The 19,124-nt window shown below is 39.9% G+C and overlaps 2 protein-coding genes across 4 annotated transcripts in view; one reads left to right on the top strand and one right to left on the bottom strand.

Annotated features, from left to right (window-relative positions):
* The window catches only part of LOC100548887 (ATP-binding cassette sub-family G member 1), a 48,885-nt gene extending 44,740 nt beyond the window's left edge, over positions 1 to 4,145 (bottom strand). Inside the window, exon 1 of the mRNA XM_010724548.3 lies at positions 4,082 to 4,145. Coding sequence (XP_010722850.1) covers positions 4,082 to 4,145 — 64 coding nt within the window. The remainder of the gene's footprint in view (positions 1 to 4,081) is intronic.
* RSPH1 (radial spoke head component 1) lies at positions 3,963 to 15,778 on the top strand. Of its 3 annotated transcripts, none has more exons than XR_002120545.2 (10): positions 3,963 to 4,228; positions 4,631 to 4,744; positions 4,857 to 4,962; positions 6,435 to 6,525; positions 6,753 to 6,888; positions 7,645 to 7,716; positions 8,986 to 9,214; positions 9,609 to 9,752; positions 11,181 to 11,290; positions 15,761 to 15,778. XR_002120545.2 is itself a non-coding variant. In XM_010724427.3 (9 exons), exons 1-9 carry the CDS (start codon positions 4,175 to 4,177, stop codon positions 11,225 to 11,227), a joined length of 993 nt encoding a protein of 330 aa, XP_010722729.1. In that variant the 5' UTR covers positions 3,963 to 4,174; the 3' UTR covers positions 11,228 to 11,592. The 3 variants fall into 3 exon arrangements, 1 of the variants encoding a protein (XP_010722729.1); XR_002120544.2 differs by lacking the exon at positions 15,761 to 15,778 and adding an exon at positions 11,628 to 11,783; XM_010724427.3 differs by lacking the exon at positions 15,761 to 15,778 and having other exon boundaries at positions 11,181 to 11,592.
* The last annotated feature ends 3,346 nt before the right edge of the window (positions 15,779 to 19,124 follow it).

Below are 19,124 nucleotides of genomic sequence, written 5' to 3'. Positions count from 1 at the left end.
GAAAAAAAGAAAAAAAAAAAAGAAAAGAAAAGGATTGTGCTGCTTTATCTTTAGATCATTATAAGCTGCACATGAAGAGAGAAGCTAGGATTTGGAAGTATTATTTGTTTGTTTGCTTAGTTGGTTTGATTTGTCTGTTTATGTACCTTAAATAAACAAAATCCACTTGCAGGAAAACAAAACAAAACAAAAATATAATATTGACGTTGCTTTGTTAACAGTGACCCTAAGATATGTTTTACTTTATGAATGCTAACTGCTTTCTTTGTAGCAATAGTAATGCTGACGGTGATAAAAGCCTTGGGGAAAGACATTAGCAGTGATTCCTACGTGGAATAGCAGTGACATATATATGTTCCAATTGCACTTTAGTAGAAAGAAAAACCTGAAAGAAAAGCTTTGAAATTTTCCCATTGTGCTTTGTGCTTCAAAATTAGAAGTAAGGTCAGAGGAAGGCAAAGTATAAATACAATACAGCATTCTTCCTTGGCCGCTTTGCAGGAGAAAACTGAAGGGTTAATTTTAGCCAAGACTAAAAGAAGTCCAGCCAGTATTTCCAGAACAGCTTTCCTGTGACCATTTCTTTCCTAATCATCTGTCTTTCAGAGCATCCTGATATTAATTGCAATTGAAGGTGGCAGTTGTGGCCTACCAGGGTGGCTAGGAAGGTCATTCATTTGTTTTTCTGGCTTCCTTATGAGCTCAAAAAGAGGTTATCTTTATTTGGCGTGCAAACAGACTAAGCAGCTTTTATTTTGCCTGTAAAGGGCTTAAAACAGATGTGCAGAGAGGAGTTGCCATTCTGCGAAAGATTTTGACATTTCAAAATCTGGCTTCATTCTGAATTGGAGGGGAAATAAACTCCACAGTAAATTCCACTTCATCCACCCTTTGCTTCCAGAACCTAAGAAAACATTCTGCTCGGAGTATTTTGAATTCTTTAAGTGTCTGATAGCACTTATAGCAGAATAATAAAAAGACCTGAAAGGTATATTCTAAAACAAGAGTTTCCTTTTAGATATTATTTTAATTCTTTAATCCCACAATTTTACTCTGAAGACAACCTACTTTATATTTCAATTTCAGGAGGAATATAACTGATCTTTCTGACAACTCCAGGTTAAATTTTGTTAGTATGTGGTACTGACCATATCAGTCTGTGTCTTTAGCTTGCATAAAGAAAAAGATGTTAATGTTTTTTTTTAATGAAATAATGAAGTATTTCCCCACAGTTTAATTTCTGTTCTTTAGATACCTCTCAAAAGACATAATCTCATCCTCACAGGACAGCTTCTAGCTATAGAAAATTTGAAAGCATGCATCACACATTTAACTGAGGTCAAACTTAGTGATTCCAACTTACAGATACTCACGATACCTGCCATTTTGAAGCTCAAAGTAAATTTAGATATTATAAAGAAAGTTCTTGGCTGTTCTCCAAGCAAAGTGAACTGTTCCTCCCTCAGACCCTTTCCTCCTTCAGGACTTTGAAACAAGCTACCCAGCAAGAAGTTAGCAATAATGAAGGGGATATATGTGATAGCTTGTCATTTCTTTCTGTGTCTGTCCCAGCTGTCCCCTTGGCCACGTGAACTTTGAAGCTAAAACATCCGGTTATTTTTGTCATTGAGCTGAACTGGAATCACCTCTGTATACATGCCAAAAATACTCTCCCTTACTGCTCTGCGCCATGGTGTCTGCTTACAATTAATGTGTCATTCATAGTCTTAGTAAGTGTTTTTATAGTTAGAGACATCGCCTTATTGTAGATAAAGGCATCTAGCCTACCTTAGTTGAAAGAAGGGAGGTAAGCATCATCAAGACTGATAAAAGAGGAAATGCTGATGCTTTGAAGAAGTGTACTCAGATCAAATTCTGCAGGAGGCAAGCAGTTGTAGCAGTAGTTTGCATACTCTGCAGCTACTTATTAACAGGGCAGCCATTATGCAAATCAGACTTCTCTTGTCAAATGCTGGTGTTCTGCTCATGAAAGAAAACTAACCACATAGTTTTGAGTTAAATGTATAGCTGTGTAAATCTCTGCCAGCTAACAAAATGTAATTTCAGCATTCTTAAATATTTCAGACAGAGAGCACTCTCAAAGTAATGACTGAGTGCTAACTGAGGAGCTCGAGGGGTTCCTATTAGCTAAGAACAGGATGTATTTAACAATAGCTCTCTTCCTTTTTCATCTTTACAAAAATGACAAGGAGACACATGCTAAAAAGTGACACAACTCAATACTGGCTCTTTTGATTTCTACTTACGAGAACAACAAAATGACCAGTAAACGTGGCTTATCTTTGTACAGAGATCCTGTTTTTCTCCTGGTCTGGGTGGAAGAACTTTGACCTAGATGACAAGGTGACCTCCACCACACTTTCCAACCAGTTATCCCTCCTTTTGCTGCCTGCCCCAGGCACCTCACCACCCCTGCCCAGCACTCAGTTTGCTGCTTTTCACCCCACCTAACCTCGCATGACATCTCTTGTGAAACCTCAGCCATTAAGTTACAACACAATGTGACAGCAAGGTAGTATGCTGCCCCACACCATCACATGGTGACTGTGGTTAAAAGGGAGCTCTGGAGACCCTTTGGTCCACTCCCTGCTCAAGCAGCATTCTGTGTCACTGGCAGGCCCCTAATCCTTGCCTGTAAGCACTATGAAGCAGGCATAAGCTGCCACAGAGAAGCAAAGTATCCTTGCTTTTAGCAAGGCAACCTGCCCACAACATCTGCAAGCAGGCATGAGCTATGACGAAGTGACCAGTAACTCCCTTAGTGACCAGTAACTCCTTTAATGACTAGTAACTTCCTTAGCCAGGAAAGGTTTCTAGAATATTTACCTACAGAATAACAAAGGATTGCTTTGCACTGAGGTAAATAAAATAATTTTATGAGAATGATTGATCTAGCATACTGCAGCTCACATAGTGAAATGTCCAAGTGGAATTGATAATGAGTAGTGTCACCCAGGTTTGCATCCTGGGACCAGTATTCTTTGATATGTTTATCTGTGACGTAGACAGTGGGACTGAGTGTACCCTCAGTGAGTATGTGGACAGCACCAAGCTGAGTAGTGCATTTGATACAAAGCAGGAAGGTGTGCCATCCAGAGGGACCTTGATACACTCAAAAGGTGGGCCCATGTGAACCTAATGAGGTCCAGCAAGGCCAGGTGCAAGATGTTGCAGCTGGGTCAGCACAATGCAAGATGTGTGTACACACTGGGACAGTAATTCCTTGAGATCAGCCCTGCTGAAAGAGGCTTAGGGGTCCTGGTGGATGAAAAACATAACATGAGCCAGAAGCATGTTCTTGCAGCATGGACATCCAATGGTTGGATCACAAGAGGGCTGCATCACAAGAGGGGTGGCCAGCAGGGTGAAGGAGGGGATTGTCTTTATCTGCTCTGCCCTCATCAGGCCCCATCTGGAGTACTGTGTCCAGGCCTGGGACCCCAGCACAAGAAGAATGTGGAGTTGTTGGAGAGGGTCCAAAGGTGGGCACAAAGATGCTCGGAGGGCTGGAGCACCTGTCCTGTGGAGACAGGCTGAGGGAACTGGGCTTGAGCAGCCTGGAGAAGAAAAAGCTCCAGGGAGACTTCATTGTAGTGTTCCAGTACTTGGAGGGAACATTTAAGCAAAAAGAGGGAGTGACTTTTTACTTTGGTACACTGGTAGACAGTGATGGGACAAGGGAGAGTGTCTTTAAACTTAGATGAGGAAGATTTAGATTAGATGCTGGGGGAAATCTTTCACTGAGAGGGTGGTGAGGCGCTGGCACAGCTGCCCAGAGAAGCTGTGGTGCCCCATCCCTGGAGGCATTCAAGGCCAGGTTGGATGGGGCCCTGGGCAGCCTGAGCTGGGGGGGTAGAGGGGTGCAGCCCTGCCCACGGCAGGGGTTGGGGTGGGTGGGCTGTGAGGTCCCTTCCAACTCAAACCATCTTTTCATTCTGTTATTCTCTGATCTTCTGATTCTCTGATTTTCTGATTTTATGAAAATGGGACGTGTAAAATGCTGAGTAAGTCTCTTCCATACAGCTAGTATTACTGCGGGGCGGGGCCGTGCCCTCAGTACCCGGGACAGCAGGCGCGCCTCCGCCGGCCATAACGGTAACGCAAGGCGCGTGCCCGGTTGCCATCGTGACGGCTGCGACGCGGTGGCAGCAGCATGTCGGACCTGAGCGATGAGGAGGCTGAGGAGGAGGCCGAGGCTTATTTGGGGGTTCGGCGGGGAGCGGGGCCTCTGGGGAGGGCGGGGAAGGGAAGAGTGACGTTACTGCTTATGGGGGCTTTGATACTGTAGGCCCCATGGGGAGATCACAGAGTACTACATCAGTGGGTGTGATAGATGCAGAGGGGGGGCTGAGCTATTTTGGCTGGGACCTATTTTCTTCACAAGTAATCCACTCTTCCCACCAATGAGTCAAGAAGGGAGGAAGGGCTCAGTGTGCTGGGATCTGAGGGGAGAGCCTCTGCAGAAGCAGCTCATGCTGGCCAGGCCCTCCTGCATGCTCTGCTTGGAGCAAAGCTGGAGCACCTCTGAGCAAATGTGGCTTCCTTTAATTAGGTTGGATTCAAGCAGGTCTATCACTCTTAAACAATTTTTCTAATTGCATTCGATTAGGAGTATGATGGTGAGCGCAATTCTGAAGGTGAACGGCATGGACATGGGAAAGCAGAGCTGCCCAATGGTGATATGTACGAGGGTGAATATGAGCACAGTCTTAGAAACGGGCAGGTGAGACAGTGACCAGACTGTGTGCTTGAGTTTCTGCAATTCTGTGAGTCTCAGCACTGTACTGAAATACTGAGAACTGACAAGTCTTTTATCTACACCAAATATGTTTTAGGGGACCTACAGATTTAAAACTGGTGCCTGCTACATTGGAGAATATCTTCAAAATAAAAAGCATGGCCATGGTACTTTTTATTATCCAGATGGATCAAAATATGAAGGTAAATACTGAACACAGTTGCAAAGATTTCTGTAATTGAAAAGACATGTTTCTCCAACTCCTAGAATGCAAGAAGATAGCAAAGTGAAGATTATTTTAAAAAGATAAATTTGCTATAAAACATTTTCCTGTTATTCCTTTTTTACTAGGAGTTCTGAGAACAGTTTTATTTATTTATTTATTTAGGGGATTTACTTGGAATACTGTGAGAAGTGTGGAATTTAGTAGCAATTTGTTCTAGATGTGTCCTTATTTCAAGTGAGGTATTACAAGTGCTGAGAAATGCCAAGCATCGCGTCTAATCCGGTACAATCTTGATAGAAGAGAGTATAATTGCTTATATCTAATCATCTTTATGATGATTAGGATTGCTGTGTTCAGTACAGAATCATATAATTATTTGAGATGGAAGGGTCCCTTAAAGGTCATGTAGTCCCCTGCAATGAAAAGGGAAACCTACAGCTACATCAGGTTGCTCAGAGTCCTGTCCAGCCTAACACTGAATGTGTTCAGAGATGGGGCATCCAGCACCTCTCTAAGCAGACTGTTCCAGTGCCTCATCACTCTCATTGTAAAAAATGTCTTCCTTATATACAGTCTAAATCTCTCATTTTGTAGTTTGAAACAATTTACCCTCATCCTGTCATAACAGACCCTACTAAAGAGTCTCTCTCTCGCTCTATTTCCCTTCTTCTAGAAGAATACCTAAAACTTTCTGAATATCAGTTAGGCTTCAAGGAACAGTCTTTGTCCCTTATAACTGTTGCTTAAGAAGTAACAACTGAGGCAAAAAATAAAAAAATAAAAAAAAATGAAGGCAGTGGAGGTGAATGAGCAGGGAACCTGCAAAGACAGATAACAGAACTTGGAAATTCTGTGTATGGTGAAGCCTTACCTTGGTAAAAAAGAGCAAAGAAGATAGTATCTGAATAGAGGAAGAAAACCATCTCAAGTGAGAACATTAGAACTTTCTTTGCCTCTGATGTAGAATTCGTTCATACACTTATACTCAGATCAGAAGATGGAAAGTTATTGGATAGTCCTGCATATGGAGCTACTATCTACCCTGTTGCATCTAATGATGGCTGTCAGAGTTCTCATCTATTTGTCAGATGTATAATAAATCATCCTTTTCTTTGCCAGAGTATCAGTACTTCTTTGATATAATCTGTTTTGATATTAACAGTGACATACTTAAACACCGATAGGCAAATCAGATGTGCTTAGAGTTTAATTGACAAATGTTTCCCATTCACTTGAGATTTTTTGTGTTCAGTGGGAGAGAGCAGGATTTGTTTGTTTTAGAAGTCAGTCATAATGGTGTTGTAGTTTTCTTTTCCTTCTCTAATGAGGTGTATTCGGTGTATTCTCCACTCAGCTAAATTAATGAATGATGATTTTACAAACTGACCACTGCACCACACAACTAAATATACCACATCTCACTAAGTTATTGATATGTTCTCATTAAAGGAAGCTGGGTAGATGATCAGAAACATGGCTATGGAGAATATACATACGCAAATGGAGACACCTATGCTGGAGAATGGTTTAACGACAATAGGTTTGTTTCATTCTTATGATGATGTTTGAAGTCATTCTCTGTAGCATCACAGTATGATGGCTATTTCAAAGTGTGGCTGACTGCAGCAAATTACTGGATGGCATTTGCAATTTAGCCCAACTTCAGCCATTTCAGCCACTTAAAAAATACAGTTTTAATACCTTAAGTATAACAGCATCCTATGTTCTTCATATTCCATAAAATAAAACATTTTTTCTTCTCCCTAGGCATGGACAAGGTACATACATCTATAAAGAGACTGGATCCATGTATGTTGGTGGATGGGTAAATGGAATACAGGAAGGAGAAGCAGAGCTTATCCACCTAAATCACAGATATAGGGGCAAGTTTTTGAATGGAATTGTAAGTGTGCTAGAAAATGCTCAATTAATTTGAACAGCTAGCATAAAACTTTCTTAAATATGATCTATTTGCACTTAAAATGACAAGCTAGATCCTGTTCTTGTGTAGTATTTCTTGTACCATAAATGTAGCAGATGAAACTGAATTGATCCGCAAGGCAGAAAGCCAAGTGTCTGTAACTTTGCTTTCAAACACTATTACAGAATCACAGAATGGTTAAGGTTGGAAGAGGCCCATAGAGGTCATTTACTCCAAATCTCTGATCAAGCTGGGACACCCAGAGTAGGTTGCCCAGTACTGTGTCCAGACACATTTTGAAGATCTCCAAGGAGGGAGATTTTACAGCCTTTCTGGAAACCTCTGCCAATGCTCCATTATCTTCACAGCACAGAAGTCCTTCTTGGTGTTCCAATGGAACCTCCTGTTCAATGCTCAATTTTGTACACACTGACTCATGTTCTGGCACTATGCACCACTGAAGAGAGCATCACTCCATCCTCTTTGCATCCTCCCTTCAGAAAATTATAGACACTGATGGGATTCCCCCTGAGCTTCCTCTTCCTCAGGCTGAACAGTCCCACCTCTCAGCCACTTTGTGGCCCTCTGTTAGACTTACACCTGCATGTCCATGTCTCTCTAGTACAGTATTGTTATTGACTAATGTATGAATTTTGTAGTAAAGCACATTTTACATTTACATGTGTAGAATTTCCTAACTTTATAGTTCTACTGACTTCTTTGCATCTCCTTGTGCAGCCTGTAGGTCGTGGGAAATATATCTTTGACATTGGATGTGAACAGCATGGTGAATACATACAGTCAGAGGAGGTAAAAGAAATGTTGAATGGTGTACGGCGTATCAAATAATTCAGTTAACTACTGTTGATTATCACATAAAATACTTTAACATCAGTACATATGGGGTATCCTAGATCTAACCAGTCAAAAAAGGGTGCAAATTTGTGGTTTCTTCAATACTAAATAAGGTTTCATTCTGCTTTTTAAATTTGTCTTCTCCACTGTGTAAGCTTAGGATTAGACAACTATATGGTGTGATTTTTGCCCTGCTTGCAGACAGGAATGCTTTCTTCTTAAACTTCAGAAGAATCAGGACTTGCCCAAAATATTTTAGGTTTATGTGGTTTTAAACTACACAAGAACATAGATATTTGTCTGTAAATTTAACTCGTGTTCCACTTTGTTCTGAGCACCAGAAAACAAAGAAAATATTTATTATTGTATTTCTGAATTGCTTGATGCTACATCTGCAAAAGGTAACCTGTAAAAGGTTCTTGTTTTGGAAACATGTCCCATCATTTTCCTGGTCCTGTAAGAAGCTTAATTTTCCTAGCTACTAATTGTAGAAGCAGCTGGGATGAGGCCTCGTTCTTAATTCTCCTTCACTCATGAACTTTTCTAAGTCTTTCTGATTAATATGATACAAAATAGCTATCACAGAAAGAAATGTATCTTAATACTTTGATTCCAAGAAAATATTCCACATTGTACCTGAGTTTTATACCTCTGATGTCCAACACATTAATTCCCATTACATGCTCTTTAAAAATTCTCTAATACAATATTTGTTTCATGATATAATTTCACTAAGTTTCAACTTTCTTCTATTGTATGCATTTTACCTTTTCCAAAATTTACTTTTTTATTTTTCTGTCTCTCTACAATGGATCTGTAATTTTTTATCAATGGTATTTGGCTATTATACTTAAAAAACACAACAATATTCCTTTGAGAGAAACGATGCTTGAATAGGTCCCTCTCAGCTACTCTGTTCAAGGGAGAGACAAAATTTTATCTTTAAGAAAGAAAACTGGCAAGCATAGATCAGCAATATTGGTCAGCCATCTTCAACAAGGTTCAAAGCATAGTTTTCTTGCAAGATTTGCTGTTGAATTTCCTCTTCTTGTCAGTTCTTTAAAAGGCTGTCATGTTGCCATTTGAGCCCAGGTAAAGAGCTTTTAATGCACAAAATCATTTTAGCTATAAGATACTATATATATATATATATACTTATATATATATAAGTATATATACTATACTTATAAGAAGAGACCCTGGATGTTGAGAGTTGTCTTTTAGGATAAAGGGAGGAAAGAAGAAGAAGAGGAGGACCCCTCTTTACTTGCTGCACCAAAGTGGAAAGTGACAGAAATCACTAAATTAATACACTGGATGCCCAACGTGGAAAAGGAACCTTCTCCCAGTGAAGGCCCCCCAGCAGCAGCAGCAGCAGCAGAGGCAGCAGCAGCAGATGAAGCAGTGGAAGAAACAGCAGCAGATGAAAAAGACAAAATGCAAACAAATGCAGGTTTGTTCTGTTGGACATCTAGAAACCCTTTGTTTTGGCTATCCTGTGAAACCATGTTTTTCATATTTAATTACTGTGAGAGGGATTTTTTTTCTTACATTTTTTACCTTGCACTTAATATTGGGGATTTCTAGGCCTATTTGTAAATGTGACAGTATATATACACATCTGTTCTATCTCACATAGCATAAGGTACAACTACCTTGGGAAGCCTGTGAATCATTTTAGTCTATGTCATCACCTCTTATATAAACTTGATTATAAATTGCAAAAATATGTATGGGTTTTCTCATGTGAGTAAAGTCTGAAGAGTTCAGTCAGTTATTAGTTGTGGCATGAAAACAATGACTGAGTGCAAATTTTTCCTCAAAATTTCTAATTTCTCATATTTCAGTCATTGACGAATCTGCTGAACACAGGGATGATATGCCTTCTCTTCATAAAGTATCCAGTGAAGTTTTCAGCCCAGCAAAGGATGCAGAAGTAGAAGATGAGGAAACAAGGGAAGAAGAAAATGAAGAAGGAGAAGAGTACCAAGGTGAGGAATGATGGAGATGTGCTTGTTCTTCCATGTTCAATCAGGTTTGGAAATGATGCATGTCAACTGGCTGCTACTGGGAGGCCCATTATCAGGCTAAAGAAAACATAGGAACTCTACCTTTTGTCACAGGATAGAGCTCCTCTAAAGCTGTAAACTGGTTTTGAGTAGTCAAATTCATATATTTAACAGTACAAATCAGTAATACTGCAGTGCAGCATTACCTGTGCAATACAGAGCTGACAGTACTTGAAGAGCTGAATTTAAAAGTGATCACATTTGCAAACTTCCTTTTGTAAAAAACATGAGAGTAGACTGGGGAATTCAGGTATTTTTGAGCACACAATTTTTTTATCATGAATAGAACTGCATGTTCTTATCCTCCCAAGTTAAATAAGTCTTAGGTATTGTTACACATTATGATTTGGAGACACAAAGGCTAGTATCTCATTGATTGTTCTTAAAAGGCAAAGAGCTTTGAAATTTGGATGCTCAGGTTTTCCTCCAGGCAGTTCGGAATCCCGTTTTTATAAAAAAATTACAAAAAGGCAACATAAAAGGAAGCATCTGTGTTTACCCATACATAACTTATAAGCCTCCATTCAACTGTGTTTTTTTCATTTGTTAAATGTTAACATTTACAAACTTCTGATGTAGGAAAACATTGAATAATTTTCTCCATCTGTGGTCTACGCATTTTATAATATATCAAAGCAAAGCACTATCTAAAGTGATCAGAAAGACTGTAAAAGAACCTTGAGAATTGCATAGAGGTATAACATAAACATTAAGGGCAGGTCTTGGAATTCTGTTAATTTATTTGATCTCATTTTTCACTCATCACCTCTGAATGTAATCTCTTGCTTCAGCACAGACTAGCCAACGAGATGATCAGGTGTATACGACTGACATCCTACAGGATCCCTCAGCTGATCCAGCAGAAATCAAAGCAGGCTTCCTGCATAGCTCTGCTTTGGACTTGGCAAGAGTTCATTGAGCTTGATTTGTCTCAAAGTCTGCTGGACTCAAAAAATTTTTCATTGAACTTGATTCTAACAGATTTTCAGGCCTACTACAGTAAAGTAGACCTGGTATCCTCATTGTTTTTTTTAATTAGTGTTAGTATTATTTTTTTAAGGGCAGCTTTCTATGAAACTCCTCTAAATAGGAGATGTTGTTTAGCTATTCCTGAGTTACATATGGACTGGTGGTCAGTGTGTGTGTGTGTACAGAGTCTGTCTGACAGCTAAGAAACAATTTATGTCAGTTAAGTTCAAAAATTGGCAGCAAAAGGCAGTAGAAAGGAGGGCTGCGGAAGACAGCATGATTCTGGAATTATGTTTTAAGTTAACTGGAATTGGTTTCCAGTATTTTGTTATAAAATTCATTTCAGTTTTCTGTTTATTTTTTTAAACTTTGCCTCCACAGGAACTGCTAGCTTAGAAGATGAGGAGGAATCAGAGGAAGCAGAGTAACTGGATACAACTAAAGACAAATATAGGCAGAAAAGGAAATTGCAGAGTAAATCATTAGTTAAGGTAAACCTACAATATTTTTATTCGTATCTTTGTTATTTTTTGAATAAACATTTCTGTCACTGTTCTGTCTGGAATATACCTCTCCAGAACTTTTACAATCCCAGAGTGTGCCATCTCAAGACCACTTAATTCCATAGCGGCAGGCAGTTGTTGAATTCAGTATTGGATAATTTTGGATCTATAAAGTTGAGTCCTCACACATTCATGGAATCAAAGTTTTGAAACACTTGGCATGATAGTTCTAAGGCAGAACATATATGCATCCAATAACTGACTGGACCACTTGTGCCTGTAGTAATTAGGTTTCTCTTGGTGATCTATGTTAATTTCTTCACAGGAAGATAGATGATTTTTAAACCTGATGAATACATCAGTATTGCCCAAAACTTCAGAATGTCATATTCACCTTGGGAGTTAGTTAACATGCTCGAATATGGTAAGAATCTCTTACGTTGGAAGTTAACTCAAGAACTCCAGGTTTGTCTGTATCTACTATCACTGGACAACCAAGTATAGGGCCACATTACTTACTTACTGTAAGCTGTTATCACTGTTCTCCAAGATACCAAGCTTAAATCTCTCCTTACCTGATTTGCAAACCTGTTGGCAGAGATGCTGTTATTCCACTTTGTTAAAGGCTTCTGTATTTCCTTTTTCCTCCAAAACTGACCCACGGTGATGAAAGTTGAAGCACTACCTTTAGCAACGGCCATATTATCAGCTGTTAATCTGCAGGATCGCATCCTTTCCTACTTGGCCTCTTCCAATTGAGGATGAAGGAAATATCCTGTGGGTTCCTGTGTCCTTTGCCAGAATCCTGTAGTTACTCTTATTTTGCTCCATGTCTCCCTCAGTAGTGTAATTTATATTCACACCAGTGAGCAAACAAGGAGGTAATGGTCATTGGACAGGATGAGTTTCAGCCATGCTTCTACAATACCCACAGTCTGGTTACTTGTCCAGCAGCAAACCTCCCACGACAGCATATCTGGTACACAGACAGGTGTCCCTAATCCCCTACAGGAGAGAACCTACAGCTGCTAACGCTTGCTGCTTCTTTTTAGTGTTCATGCTTCATATGGGGCTAGTTAGCTTGGAAGCCTCCCTTTACATCCTCTCTTCCCCTCCCATGGCTACTGGGCCTCAATACCAACTCTCTACATCCAGGTGTGAGCAAGAATGGTGGAACATTTCTCCTGCTGCCAGAAGTTATGAACTTTAACAAACTCCCTCAGGGGAGAATCCTTCCAACACTCCATCCAGTGAAGCCCCTAGCTATCCCCTCAATCTCACAAGTCAGGCTTTTGCTTCTACAGAGACCCTGCTGATACCTCATTTGCCCTCCTTACTGATGTACAGTCTCCATACCTCCTACAGGTCTTTTATGCAACCATGCAACATCTAAATCACTACACAGAGCCTCACCAAGAGACATCAACTCAGACTGTGGATACAACATCCCCCTGCCCAATCCAGGTCTAGACTGACACTACTGATATGCCAAGGATATGTACTTTCTCTTTTGGTGGCAGAAGTCAGGCCCAGCAGCTCATAAGCACAGTCCCACACTGACTGGAGGAAAGTTTCTGTCTTCACTCAGCACCCAAACAGTACCTCCTCCTCAGCCCCCAAAAAACAAATCAAACAACTAAAAAAAAAACAACAAAAAACCAACAAACAAACAAACAAAAAACAAACAAAAAATCCACCACACACACACACAACAAAAAAAACGAAAACAAAACAACAAAAAACTCCAACCATCAATCCCTAATGAGCTGGAACCTGTCAATCAGAAGAGAGCTACCAGGAGATTTCAGCTGAAAAAGGCCTCCAGAAGCTACCAGAATTGAATCAAATGCATTCTATAAATAGTAAGTTAAAAGTAAAGAGCAAGGTAGAGCTGCACAAAATATTGTGAAATCAGTATTTGCTACAGGTATATATTTTCCACTTCTTCAGGTGCGGGAAAAAAAAAAAAAAGCTGCTCTGAACCATTGTTTTCCTGATAATATATAAACAAAACCTTAATCATTAAGAGATGCATCTGTTTAATTGACTTTCTTATACTTCTGAGAATATTGTTATGAATGTTGCTGCCCTGCAGCAGTTTGCTTTCGAAGTAAGGTAACTGGTTTAGGCCTGATTAGAGTAAGAGATGTTGAGCTGGCATTGCTGAAACAGGACTTGAATTTTTTTTATTCATAAATTTTAGTTTGGGGGAAAATAAGGGAAAACTTTTAACAAGTTCTTTTTCTCTACAACTCAACAACTCCAGCAAAGATATGCCAAGAAGTTTAAGCTAGTGATAAATATGGATTAAGAGAAAATGGGGGCAGTGAGGTGAGTCACACGAAATAAATAGAGTTTATTACTTCTTCCTGAAATGTTTCTCCTATCAGAAATGTCATAGTGAGAAATTTCCCATGCAAACTTTTCCCCAATGTCTTTTTTGTTTTTTTTTTTGGCAGTTTCTTCTCACATAATTGTGACTTCAGTAAGCATTTTTAGAGGTGATTGTCTTTTCCTCTTTTGGCTTTCTTTGGTGAAGAGAAGTGCTGTGGTATTACAATAGCTTGATCAAAGCATACTTGGCTTAGTAATTTTTTATTTTTAATAAAAACTTACAAGTCATTAGTTTACCAGCTGTTTACTTACTATATTTTACTGTAAATTTGAGAAACATCAACATAATGTATTTCCCAGTTCAATTCAATTTAAAGGTAATCTTCAGTTCAAGAAGAATTAATTCTTGAAGGATTTAGGAAATTACCTTTTCCCCTTCAGCACCCAGTGCTGTACTCTTTATTAGTACATTAGTGACCTCCAGTGGCAAAGCTGCGAAAAGTGCAAACTGTCTAGAATACTGCTAAGAACATCCGGAAGCCTCTATGGGTTAGGAAGGGCTTCTGAGAAGATGCTAACTGATGCTATTATTAACTAGAGGGAAAAAATGTCAGCATTGTTCTGAGAGTGTTTATCCATGTGTGGCATGGACACAAATATCTCTGTGCAAATCACTACTAAGTCATGTGGGCAGGTGAAGAGTGAAACTACAGCAAAGAAGATGGTGTTTTGTTCTGTGTGATCATAAAACCTCATTTCTTAAATACATCTAGCTTGCTATTTTTTTTTCAAAAAGACTGATGCTCCAGAAAGCTTCTTTTGAGTAGGTTGGTACTTTTAATGAGTTGGTACTGCTAATAGGTTATACTTCGTGTTTTATATTGCATTGTATTATTTATTCAGTGTTCAAGCCCACAGGTAACAAGAGAAACCTAGCAGACACCTGAGAAACAATGTTTTAGTAACTAAAAAGTTAGGGTAAAATGAGCTCCGAAAGACAGAAATAAAGTCATTATATTTTAAATTTATTCTGTCAAAATTGCATTTGCATAAACAAATTTGCAACGTAAATCCCTGCTGTGGATTAGAAAATATTTGTATGCTAGCAGCATCTCTATTTACTTTTCCCCTCCAGCGAAATATGAGCACCAATGTGCTTCAGATTTAAGTTCTTGTTCTCCAAACGGTTAATTACACAAGTAGTTCCATTAAGGAGGCACCTTCGGGTTAGTTGGGTTGAATGTTTTTTATAATCATGCTCCTATTTTTATTTTTTGTTGAGAGGTAGGAGATGCTGCATCCTGAGTTTCCTTACCAAGAGTAAAGGAAACTCAGGAAGATACCAGCTGGAGGTTTTGCACAGGTTTTCTCCATGGGAGTATGCAAAGGCCGTGTCTACACAGGTATTCAGCACTGACTTTGTGCTGTAAGACATTCCTAAGAACTACACCAGATTTGGGGAAATGTTGCCACAGAAGTACCAGTCTTGTTTTCCAAACCCATCAGCCTCAGGACAGTAAAATTCTCATGTGCTCCTTCTTTTAGAAGTCCACAATATCTTTCCCCTCCAACTGAAAAGAGCATGGAGAAATAGCCACTAAGTTATTTATTTAATCTGAGAGCTTCTCATGGTAGTACAAAATGGTGTAGGATGGACCCATAAGTCATCCATAGGGCCCGACCTCTAAGATAAGCACCCATGAACCTACCAGTTATCTTTGCTCCCAGGCTCCCAGAGTGTGCTCCTATGTTGCCCTCTAGAGACTAGGGCAACCTGGTCTTTACCACAGCTTTTAAATGCTTTCTCAATTTGTCATCTGAACTGGCCTGTTGCTTAACTGGGGTCACAGATTTGAAGGTTTGTGTTAAATAGCAAACCTATCAAATGAATGCAAATGACAATATTGATGGTTGATTCCCTTTTGGGAAGTACAGAAGCTTAAGTAAGAAGAGTGGGAATATCAAAAGCAGATTGGCAGGATCTGAAAGAGATCTGAAAACATCAATTTCAGCAATCATGGCCTTGCAGATGGGTTAGTGGGTTTACTAGCGTATGCTGTTCCAATCTTAAAGGCCCCTACTAAGCCAAACCATTCTGTGATTCTATGATTCTGTGAATTGCAGAAATGGAAGAGAACAGGTGAATGGACAATTGCTGCTGCCAGAAGATGCTGAAGCTACTTTTGAACACAGCAGATTACTGGGAATTTGCTTCCCAAGCAAAGTCCTGTGCTCGGGGAAAGAGTGAGGCTGCAAGACCCACCGGGAGTTTCCTCCAAAAGACATGGAGGAAACAATAAGAACTGCGAATCCAAGACTAGTTATCAGCTGCTCAAGCTTCACACAATAATTGCTTTGATGTTATGACTAAAAGCCAGAATATTGATATAGACACTAAACACAGTCCTAAACCGGATGTTAAGAGTCAATTGGCTTCTACAGACCCTCTGTGAGAGGTATCAGATCTCCACAAAAAGCTGGACTGTAAAATTTGATGATTCACTAACTCCTTCATATGCACCAGAGAACAGTATGCTGTTTGTTCAAAACTTTTATGCTGTTCTCCAAATCCAAAGAGGCACGAACATTTTAATTTTTAATCATCCATTAAAAAAAAAACAAAAAAAACCCACTAAAAGATCAAGGGCAGATCCACCAAAAACTGCTGCATACCATCTTCGCAAAAATTACCCTTACACTTCAGAATATTTCAGTAATAAATACTCCAAGACAATCAAAAATCTACCTCACAGCTTTAATCAATGCTTGATGACTTAAAATGTTGCAAAGGGAACAGAAATACCTACTGTTCTGAGTCAACAGATTTTCACATTTGCTTTGAGCAAATATCAGTGCTGGCAAAGGGCTTCAGAAAAATCAGGACAGACAGCACAGATCTGCTCTTCTGTTTTTCAGAAGAACTGGACTCAAGTGTCTCTTCAAGTTGTGTGCTTAAAATCGTGATTAAATGATGAATTTCTTTGTTACTGTCTTTTCAAAAAGTATGGGTGGAGTGACTAATCTAGTGTTCCTCATTCTTGTTAAAAAAAAAACAAAACAGTAAGTGTCGCTTCCCTCCTCCCCCATCCTTCAATTCCACCTGAAGCTCCTATGTAGGCATGTAAGGCTGAGGTTTTCTTTTCCCACAAGGTGTCACCAGAGATTAACTTCACTGTACGTCTTTAACAAAAGAATTTACATATTCAGTTTTTTAGATATAAACAAAACATTCAGATCTTCTGTGTGCTACTAGAATTATCTGTTAAAGTACACAACTTTGTAATGAAACAGATCCAGCTAAAGAAAATTACAATAGGATAATATCTAATTTTGAAGCTGCATGAAAAAATCAAGAATCTGTGGGATTTTCCATTTCTTTTGCTTACTACAAATCAAATCAAATCAAATCAAATCAAATCAAATCAAATCAAAGCTTTACCTGTGTTCAGCAATTTATTTCATACGATGAACACATCCCATCAGGAATTCTGTCTCTCTTCTAAGCATCAGTTTTTACAACTAAAAATCCTTGTAGATTCTTAGATTGTAGGTTGTAGAAGAAAGATATAATTGCAGCTCTGATCCTACAAAATGTTTTTTGGAGCTGAGTCTATGCTCGTATGGGGTTCTACGAAAGCCCAAAAAGGGGACCTTATGAGTAAAAGAGCTTGTCCTTGCCCTTTCATTGAGCCTCGGATACAATTGCCACTTCTGCTGCCTGTTCAGTTAATTTGGATGGTTGAAATAAAGTCTGTATAAGCTAAAACAAAACTTTGCAACAAAACTTTTCTCCTCTTGAGCTCAGCGGTGCAGTATGAGGTTTAGAAAACACCACAAGAAAAATATTTAAGTCCCTAAACCCTCTTTCCTACATGCTCCGAGGTTTAATTCACTGCATTCACCAAATTTGAAATTGTTGGAATGCATGTGTAGTGACAAACAATACACTGTCTTTTTCTGTGGTGCAAATGTCTTAATGACCTTCCTACCAAGCACACTTGGTTTACAGATGAGATTCTTGGGCTCTGTGGGCTCTCTGCATGATAGAATTGAGTAAATTGGTCGAATTCTTTCCCTATGCCCCCACCTGTAAGGAAAGCCCTGCCAAGCAGGGCTTGCCAACTTAGTAACATGAACAGGGGTACAGAGCAATAAACTGGCTGTTAGAAGCATTCTGCAGGTGGAGCGGCATGAAAAGCAAATTATTTCATTACTATGTTGTGTGTAGTGGTAAAAGCACAAGAGAACTGTTCAAAGAAAAAGGAAGACACTGTACCTGCAGATCACCACTCTAGTGAAGCCACACAGAAAATGGATCTGATGCTGCTGGATGAAGAGAGAGGAGGTATTTTGTGTTTTATTGTTTTAAAGGAAGATACAGGTGCCATTTCAGCAGTGAGCTTTTTCCTTTGTCACAAACTGAGAGCACCGCCATTGCTCCTGCCCATCCTTATCCTCACCTGGGCTTTTATTTAGCTCCAAACAGTGCAGGTGGAAGCGTCACCAAACTCAAGAGCTCTCCCCTTATGCCATGCACAAGCATGTGTCATGCTGGAGGAGGGAGGCCCAGCTTGCCATTTGCCTGCATTTCTTCTCACACAGGGAGGAGGGATTGCAGATGGGCTGAGGCCTGAGACACAGGCTGCAAAGCTGTCTTTGAGCTCAAAAGGGAATTTGTCAGAGGTGAGGGACAATAGCAGTGTGAAATAGCAGCAAAGTACAGCTGCTCCCATGCATTAAAACAGAGCCATTTCTCCATCTGGAGGCTGTATTCCTAGAAAAAAGCTCAATTCAGAAGCCCACACCAATGCCATCACGCACACCCAGTCATAGCCCTGGGCACCACCCTCTTATATTTGGGCTTCAGTCTGCAGTGGCAGCTCTGGCCTCACATATTCTCCACTGGCACCTGTGATACAGCTTGCAATCAGTTGGTGAAATCAGAATAAATCTCACCAGTAGCAACAGCATTCACAGATAGGAAGATCCCATGGGAGGGCAATGAAGTGGGAGCAGGTACTTCAGCTGAAATGAAGCTGGAAGCACCAGGGAATAACATGCCCAGGACCAGGTCCTCATCCCATGCCACTCCTGACCCCTCAGTGTCCAAAGCTATTTAAAAGAACAGGAGCCCAAGCATCCTTGCTGGATCTGGGAAACCAAAATGAATGATTTCAGGTGCAAGAGTGAGACAGGAGATCTCCATGCCATTGTTAAGGGGGGTGGTGAGTGCCCCACATCCTGTGTGTTGTACTGGATGGGCTCCCCTTGCATGGCCTCAGGCTATAGGCACAAGTGCAAAGAGATGTCAAGAAAGACCTATCAAGAAAGAACAGGGAGAAGAAGAGTGATAATGAGGTCCTTTTTTCTTTTTTTTCTTTTTTTTTTGTGATGTAAAGAGGGAAAGTGAAACCTCAAATTTTCTGCTTTCCTTGAAAGAAAAGCTTGTGCTTTCCTAGAGGCAGTTATCTGAGAGGATCATTTGGAA

This window comes from Meleagris gallopavo, chromosome 1, assembly GCF_000146605.3.
Source record: "Meleagris gallopavo isolate NT-WF06-2002-E0010 breed Aviagen turkey brand Nicholas breeding stock chromosome 1, Turkey_5.1, whole genome shotgun sequence".
Lineage (NCBI taxonomy): Eukaryota > Metazoa > Chordata > Aves > Galliformes > Phasianidae > Meleagris > Meleagris gallopavo.
Note: the sequence above shows the minus strand (reverse complement) of the source record. Positions and strands in the feature narration are given on the sequence as shown.

What these genes read in the sequence shown, in the direction of transcription:
- RSPH1 (XM_010724427.3), top strand. Translation starts at nt 4,175, where the DNA reads ATGTCGGACCTGAGCGATGAGGAGGCTGAGGAGGAGGCCGAGGCTTAT. An exon ending in AGATGGATCAAAATATGAAG is followed by an intron (nt 4,963 to 6,434) that starts GTAAATACTGAA and finishes TTCTCATTAAAG; the next exon opens with GAAGCTGGGTAGATGATCAG. An exon ending in CAAAATGCAAACAAATGCAG is followed by an intron (nt 9,215 to 9,608) that starts GTTTGTTCTGTT and finishes CTCATATTTCAG; the next exon opens with TCATTGACGAATCTGCTGAA.